Raw genomic sequence first — 8,881 nt, 5'->3', positions numbered from 1 at the left:
AGAGCAGTACAATATTTCACATATGTATTCATATTCATGTTTAATATGTTTGTTTGTTTATGTATGCACCTTTCACCAGGCATATTCCACATGAGCTTACTTATTGTGGCAATAAAACCTTTTCCGATTCTGACAGTTTGCTTTCATTCATATTCTTTCTAGTTGCCTTTGTCTGTGTACAACTGGCTGCTGCAGATTGCGTTTAATGACCTGCGAGCTGCACTTCTAAATGTTAAGCTTCTTCTAAATGCAGATAAGACTAAATTCATGTTATTTACAAATGCTAGAAATATGGACATTATTAATCCTTGTATAACCACGGTTAACGGCTCTTGTATTGAAAGGGTCTCCGAGTATAAGTACTTTGGTATATAGATTGATTAAAGATTTTCATTTACATGTCATATTGATAATTTATCATCAATATTTACCTTAATAATAAGGTTGGCTTTTTGTACAGAAAGACACTTCTCAATATGTTGCAGGAAAAGAATTCCTGCAGCTACAGCGGCAGGAGACACCAGCGCGGCGTAGCGCAGAGGGCGGCAGATGGACATGTAGCGGTCCAAAGCCATGGCGGACAGCAGCATGAAGCTGGAGCCGCCCAGAGAGTACAGCAGGAAGGCCTGACACAGGCACGCAGAGCGGGACCCACGCACAGAGCTGCCGCCCGGCACGCTGCATCCTCAACGCAGAGCGGGACACACGCACAGAGCTGCCGCCCGGCACGCTGCATCCTCAACGCAGAGCGGGACACACGCACAGAGCTGCTGCCCGGCACGCTGCATCCTCAACGTTTAAACCCCTAGATTAGGTCTACCATTCTGCCTTTAGATTTTTTACCGGACGGACTGAGCAAGACTGCTTTCTCCTTTGCTGCTCTGCTAAATTGGTCTCTCCCCCATCTATAAAGCAATGTAAGGCTTTGATAAATGACCTCTGTGTATCTTCTTGGGTCTGCTGATTGTTTTTATCTGTTTTAATTTCAAATGTTATTTTCTATTTGCTGAAATGCATGCTGTGCATTGAACATGAGCGTCTCCCTCAATGAGCCCGGAGTTTTAAATAAAGGTTAAATTAAATGAATTTGATAAAGGCACAAAACCGCTTTCCGTTTGAGTTTGTTGACAGATACATAACAACGTTAGAGAGCTTTTGTATTTACTTATTTTACTCTGTATGTGATTCAAAATGTAGCAAAGTACAACACGTCAAACAAAACAAACTGAAGTAAAAGTAAAATTCCGGATTAAAAAATGACTTGAACAAGGAAAAGTACGCAAAAACACAAACGTGATTAATTGTAATTTGTTATTTTCCACCTCTGTGATCAACACATGCGATCAGCGCTCTGTCCGGCAGCTCAGCAGCCTCGTCACGTGACCAAACACCTCCTTCATCTTCAGCCCGTAGATGACCGGGTTCAGCACGGTCGGAACCAACACCAACACCACCGAGGCGGCGAGCGAGGCGGCGAGCGAGGCGGCGGGGTCGCTGCGCGCCTGCAGCTGGCGGTGCAGCATCTCGAAGGCAGTGCTGACGGAGTAGCTGAGGAACACCAGCAGGTGCGGCAGGCACGTGTGCAGCGCTTTGCTGCTGAAACTGCGCGAGCTCTGAAGACAGATGGCGAGGATCCTGCCGTAGGAAAAGAGCACGAAGGCGGCAGGCAGGAAGACGGTGGCCGTGGTGCATATAAGCCCGTATACTTCGCTGAGCTGAGCCGCTCCGCCGCCACAGCTCAGGCTGACGAAGCTGTAGATGTCACAGTAGATCCTGCTGAGCTGCATGCTGCAGAGCGGTAAGCGGCTGGCGAGCAGCACCCCGCCGCCCACCAGAGTGGCCGGGAGCAGCCAGCAGAGCAGCAGCAGCACGGCTACAGCGGCAGGAGACACCAGCGCGGCGTAGCGCAGAGGGCGGCAGATGGACATGTAGCGGTCCAAAGCCATGGCGGACAGCAGCATGAAGCTGGAGCCGCCCAGAGAGTACAGCAGGAAGGCCTGACACAGGCACGCAGAGCGGGACACACGCACAGAGCTGCCGCCCGCCAGCAGGTCAGACAGAAGTTTGGGATAAACCATTGCACTGGCCGCGAGAGAATTCAGAAGAACCGCCGCCACAAAGCAGAACATCGGCCGCCACAGACTCCGCTGTGAACAGATGATGTAAACCACCAGCGAGTCGGCTGACAACACGAAGAGATACACCGAGAGAAACAAGAAAAAGAAGAACAGACTGTGGTCGGACAGCGGGGCAAGACCGACCAGCGTCAGCGACGTGACAGAAGTCGCGTTAATTAACTCTGCTGACGTCATCAGGAGACAGAAGAAACAAACGTAACTAAAACACACTTCAGATCAATAAGTTAATATGAGTTTAAATATCATTAAATCTGTGAATTCACATGTTCAAACATTAACAATCATTTAAAGAACATTAATATAAAAAAACATTAATTCAAAAACGTTCACATAAACAACACAACAACTAGGCTCATATAAACAACATTAGGCTCATATAAACAACATTAGACTCATATAAACAACATTAGGCTTAAACAATATTAGACTCATATAAACAACATTAGACTCATATAAACAATATTAGACTCATATAAACAATATTAGACTCATATAAACAATATTAGACTCATATAAACAACATTAGGCTTAAACAATATTAGACTCATATAAACAACATTAGACTCATATAAACAATATTAGACTCATATAAACAATATTAGGCTCATATAAACAATATTAGGCTCATATAAGCAACATTAGACTCATATAAACATTAGACTCATATAAACAACATTAGACTCATATAAACAACATTAGACTCATATAAACAACATTAGGCTCATATAAACATTAGGCTCATATAAACAACATTAGACTCATATAAGCAACATTAGACTCATATAAACAACATTAGGCTCATATAAACAACATTAGGCTCATATAAACAACATTAGGTTCATATAAACATTAGGCTCATATAAACAATATTAGACTCATATAAACATTAGACTCATATAAACAACATTAGGCTCATATAAACAACATTAGACTCATATAAACAATATTAGGCTCATATAAACAACATTAGACTCATATAAACAATATTAGGCTCATATAAACAACATTAGACTCATATAAACAACATTAGGCTCATATAAACAATATTAGACTCATATAAACAACATTAGACTCATATAAACAACATTAGGCTCATATAAACAATATTAGACTCATATAAACAACATTAGGCTTAAACAATATTAGGTTCATATAAACAACATTAGGCTCATATAAACAACATTAGACTCATATAAACAATATTAGGCTCATATAAACAATATTAGACTCATATAAACAATATTAGGCTCATATAAACAATATTAGACTCATATAAACAATATTAGGCTCATATAAACAACATTAGGCTCATATAAACAACATTAGGCTCATATAAACAACATTAGGCTTAAACAACATTAGGCTCATATAAACAACATTAGGCTCATATAAACAACATTAGGTTCATATAAACATTAGACTCATATAAACAACATTAGGCTCATATAAACATTAGGTTCATATAAACATTAGACAGACATTAACAACATTACCATTTAGAAAAGGAAAGGGACAGAAACAGAACGTGAACGCTGAACGAAGGTCTGATGGGAGACAGATGTGAGAACAGCTGCATTTATTCCTCGGACCTTCAGACCTCGGACCTCTGTGGAGCTCATTAAACAACAACAACAACAACTTTAAACTGCCGTCAACAGTCACAGGACACTTTTCACCAACACACACCCATCCACTCATCATAATAATGATGATGTCGTTTAGGGATTTCAAAAAGTAAACTGGATAAATGACTAGATATTAGGGGTTTAACGTATCGATTCAATGATCCACGACTTAATATTATCAATGCAAAGTATATATTAAACATTGTATTATACATTATATGATATAATTTGTGCTCATTTAAAGATAGGGTGTAATAAAGGGATGAATGACTTTAAAACGGTTCCGTTTTCCTATTTTTTATACTGGAGATTTCCTCGTTTCTCTGTCAGAAAAAAGGGACAAACAATGACGAAACAATATTTATTGTAGACAGCCACAGCCACGCTGTACTTCCTCCGTCCCGCTCCAACTGAAGCCTAATTTGAGGGAACTTGGGTCGTATCCTCTTACTGTTTGGCATTGTTTGCTGCTAGCAGGTGTGTGGAGACTTCACCGTGCTGAGGTAGCGACTAGTCTACATCCTCAACGTTCCACTTCCGGGATTGCTCCGACGCTGCCCGCAAATTCCGCCTGATGTCCGTCCCCTTCCTCTGTCTCTGTGTTGGCGTTCTAACCTCCGGCTGATTTGTGAGGACTATGGTTAACTGCTCCTCAGATCTCTGCAGGGTAAATCCAGACAGCTAGCTAGACTATCTGTCCAATCTGAGGTTTCTGTTGCACGACTAAAACTACTTTTGAACGTCCACACGTTCCACCAAAACCTGTTCCTTCCTGAGACTATTTAGCAGAGGCACCGTGGCTCCGTCCGGAGCTTAGCCCCGCCCACGATGATTCTGATTGGTTTAAAGAAATGCCAATAAACCACAGCAGGTTGTTCTCCCTTCCAGGAATTGTCAGGATCTGTCAAGTGTGTGGCGAGGCTTGGACCCAAATGCAGTCGAGACAGAGCAGTGCTTCAGTTCAAAGATTTAATTAGGCAATGGGTACAACAAAAAGTGTCCTGAAGAAACAGGAAAAATATCTCGAGGATACAAAAAACAGGAACACAGAACAAAACAGGAACGCCGAACATAACAGACCAGAGAAACCACGACACGATAGTACTCGACACAACAGAACAGCACGCAACAAAATACAATGATCCGACAAGAGACAAAGACAGAACAGGGACTAAATACACCAGGTAATGAACACTAACAAGTGACAGGTGATACAACAGGTGGAACAAATCAGGGTGGGGCAGAACAATCAAAAAAGGCGGGAAACAAACAAAGACAGGAAGTAAGCTAGACAAGACAAGGGAGACAAGACAGACTACAAAATAAAACAGGAAACAGAACATAACAGAAAAACAAGACTACCACAATAAGACGGAACAAAATAACAAAACCCTGACAGGAATACTGTGTGGACTAACCAGACCTTCCTCCGCAGCGCTGTGGAGGAGGGTCTGGTAATGCCAGACTAAGTAGCGACTAACCCTAACCCTGAACTTCGTACCCGATAGTTTCAGGGCTGCTCGAAATGTGTTCCTCCTCTTCCACACTTCTCTTCCCAATAGTTCCTGTTTGGAGCCACCATTGCAGTGTTTTTGAACCATTCATCTTACCTCTGTTTACTATCTTGCTATTACTAAATTTGGATGTATGCGCCCTCCGTTCATGAACGTGACTATGTAGCTAATATCTAAACAAAAATATTACACTTAAACAATCACTTATTTTTAATTACTTTTAACTGATCATAGTTTAAGTATTATTGGCAATGTTGTAGTATTTCTATAGTATTATGTTTTTAAGTAAGTAACTTCGGCGAAGGCAACCTAGCCGTCATCCATTAATACCTGACCATGGACACTTTAACACACTAATACCATGGTCACTTGCCAAATAACATAACATAACATAACGTATTTTAATTCATCTTCCAAACAACAACAACTTTTCTTGTTTCTCTGGTTATGCCTGAGGGTTTGACTAATACCTGGAACAATCATTCCCATCCCATAAGGTTCTTATGCAATGCAAAGTTGTTCAGTGCTCCAGGAAATAGGAAGGACCTTAGATACAACTTGACACCCTTAACAACAGGAGATATTTATAGTCCGCTCAGCTCGTAGAACCCTTCAGCTCAGCTACGAGCCTGAAAGCTAACGCTATGCTAGCAAGATCCAAAGTCAATAACATTGTGTACAGTTTTTAATCAGTAATAATAATGTTACAGTATGTTGACAAGCTAGCTATCAGCCATGTCGTTGTCCCCAAAACAATGTAACGAGTTTTACGAACAATTGTATCCGCGATGTGTAACGTTGCTGTTGGCCGCAGCCTGAAGTAGCGAGCTGAACAGTGAACGGGATGTGAGATAACGTTATTCACTGTGAAAGCAGTAAAAACTTACTTCCTGCAGCGTGTGTGTTAGCGCCATCCTGTGGTGTTCAGAGGACGAAGCACTGAAGCACCACTCAGTTTTGGAAATGACAGATTAACATTTCCTTTTTGTTTTAATGTAGCGCATTACACAGCGGACTTCAGGTACAACACAAGCTGCTGTGACATGCAGAAGTGAGTCAAACCACCTTCACATCAACGCCAGCAAGACAAAGGAGATTGTGGTTGACTTTCGCAGGAGGCCGCCTGGTACTACACCGGTGAACATCCAGGGTGTCGACATCGAGATGGTGGAGACATACAAATATCTGGGTGTTCACCTCAACAATAAACTGGACTGGTCCAAAAACACAGACGTCCTGTACAAAAAGGGCCAAAGCTGTCTCCACCTGCTGAGGAGGCTGAGGTCCTTTAGGGGTGTGCAGGACTCTATAAAAACCTTTTATGACTTGGTGGTTGTGTCTGTAATCTTTTATGCAGTAGCCTGCTGGGGAGCTGGGAGCACAGAGAGGGACAGAAAAAGGCTAAACAGACTGGTGAAGAGGGCTAGCTCTGTTCTGGTCTGCCCTCTGGACACCATAGAGCAGGTGGGGGAGAGGAGGATGTTAGCCAGGCTGGCACCAATCATAGGCAACACCTCTCACCCCCTACATGAGACTGGGAGTTCCCTGAGCATCTCCTTCAGCAGCAGACTGCTGCACCATCAGTGCTACCACACGTCCTTCATTCCAGCAGCAGTCAGACTCTTTGTCTGCACTGCTAGCTGTTTCTGCAATATGAGCCATCACTGGACAGCCATCATCTGTGTCACCTCCAACTGTGCAATATTTCATTTCTATTCATTCGCACCTTACTCATCTGTATATCTGTGTTTATATACTGTCTGTTTATAGAAGGAGGTTTATTGTGTAAATATGTTTGATTTATTACTATTATATTATTATTATTATTATTATTGTTATTATAACTAATTATATTTTTTTCTATTTCTTATACTTTATGTATATTTTTCTCTCATGTCTTACTACTTCTACTTAATGTGTATTTGTGTTATCCCCAGTGTGGGATTAATAAAGTCTATCTGATCTTATCTTATTCATTTAGAACAGAAAACAGTTTTAGCAGAACTCCTCCTGGTAGGAGGCCCATAACACTTTATTATAGACAACCTGCAGCCAATCAAAATCGAGTATTCACCCAGACCATGGTATAAATAAAGTATAAAAATATATAGTATAGTATAGTGTAAAATATATCAGAGATTTCATCTGCGTACCACTAGAGGGAGCTGGCGTACCACCTGTGGTACTCAGTTTGAGAACCAGTGATCTAAAATATACCCCAATGTTCAAGATGTCTGTAACAGATGTTTATCAAACTCCAGCGAAAACCTTGGACATATGTTCTGTTCATGCCCCAAACTGACAAACTATCGGTCCAGAATTTTTGATACATTACAAAAATGTCATTATAGCTCCAAACCCTCAAGGCAGTTCCACAGAGACTGTTCTTCAGAGCAGAGACAGACATCTATTAAAACAGAGACTCTTCAAAGATCCATCTCGGGATTTTATCAATCCATATCGGATCGTTCAAATGAAGATCCATTTGAATCGGGGAATCTATGTTGTTTAAACTTTAGGGTGACCAGACGTCCCCGGTTTCGGTGACCTATCCCCGGCTGGAGCTGTCCCCAGAAATGTCCCCGGTTTTCACTGTGACTGACAGACCCGAAATTGGAATGAAAGAAAGAAAACATTGACCAAACCTATAGTCGTGCACCCTACACGCGCAGGCTCAAGACAGCCAGAGCAAGCGCTGCTCAGAGCTCAGAGATGTTCTTGAATGCCCATATTTTACAATGCTAGAATTACTGTTTATTTACATGGAGTCTGGTGGGTTTAGCGAACACAATTTCGCAGACTTCTTTATGTTTAAAAAAAGGATCTTTCTCTTTAAGAGAAAGGTCGACCTTAGAAATCCTTTCCATAATGTCAGACACTTAGAATATTAATCTGAGTCTGTCAGCGGAAAAACGAGCACTTTTATGAACGTATACAATCTGGACAATGGTCCTGTTAACTTACATTGTAGCTTGTTTCACCGTTGTCGTCTGCAGAGATCTCGTTTAATACTGGACCAATGTCAAAGGAAAATATTTCCTCAATAGTTTTAATTGTATCCGATACTCAATGAGCTGCAGAAACAAGTCCAGCGTGAAGCAATAAAGCAAAAGCTGTCAGATAAATGTAGTGCAGTAACCATTACAACATTTCCCTCTGAGGTGTAGTGGAGTACAAGTATGAAGTAGCAGCAGGGGAGATTCTAGGATCAGACCTTTAGGGGGGCTCAGCCCCTAATGAGAATGTGACGCAGATATAGTGCATGCTAAAGTGTTAATCTGCAACATGAAATTACCACCTTCTTCACAACAGCACTCCTGCTCTCCCTCTGACAGATAGAGACTCAGCCAAAGGCCTGAGTCTGGCACAACCTCCTCAACCACAATCTAAGCTTTCCAATGATATCAGCACCAGTTGCTGTGACAAAGGGTTTGCGAGAAACTGAACATTGAACTTACATGAAATGTTATCATATTTGCATTCTGCATAAATCTCTGCACACCCATTACTCTCTGTGAAATATCTCCCAAACTCTTCACTCAACACATGCATCGGTACAACAAATTTCTACATGGTCTCCAACTTTAGGCCAAAATTATAACGT

The 8,881-nt window shown here is 41.6% G+C and overlaps 1 protein-coding gene across 1 annotated transcript; it reads right to left on the bottom strand.

The window, feature by feature from the left end:
• Nucleotides 1-1,343: 1,343 nt before the first annotated feature.
• On the bottom strand, nucleotides 1,344-5,368 carry LOC144514902 (olfactory receptor 51E1-like). The gene is made up of 2 exons (XM_078245667.1): nucleotides 5,251-5,368; nucleotides 1,344-2,182 (listed from the first exon to the last, which is right to left on the bottom strand). Exons 1-2 carry the CDS (start codon nucleotides 5,366-5,368, stop codon nucleotides 1,344-1,346), a joined length of 957 nt encoding a protein of 318 aa, XP_078101793.1.
• Nucleotides 5,369-8,881: the final 3,513 nt, after the last annotated feature.

Source organism: Sander vitreus, unplaced genomic scaffold (assembly GCF_031162955.1).
Source record: "Sander vitreus isolate 19-12246 unplaced genomic scaffold, sanVit1 ctg747_0, whole genome shotgun sequence".
NCBI lineage: Eukaryota > Metazoa > Chordata > Actinopteri > Perciformes > Percidae > Sander > Sander vitreus.
Note: the sequence above shows the minus strand (reverse complement) of the source record. Positions and strands in the feature narration are given on the sequence as shown.

What these genes read in the sequence shown, in the direction of transcription:
- LOC144514902 (XM_078245667.1), bottom strand. Translation starts at nt 5,368, where the DNA reads ATGAATGGTTCAAAAACACTGCAATGGTGGCTCCAAACAGGAACTATT. An exon ending in TATCGGGTACGAAGTTCAGG is followed by an intron (nt 2,183 to 5,250) that starts GTTAGGGTTAGT and finishes TCGTGTTGTCAG; the next exon opens with CCGACTCGCTGGTGGTTTAC.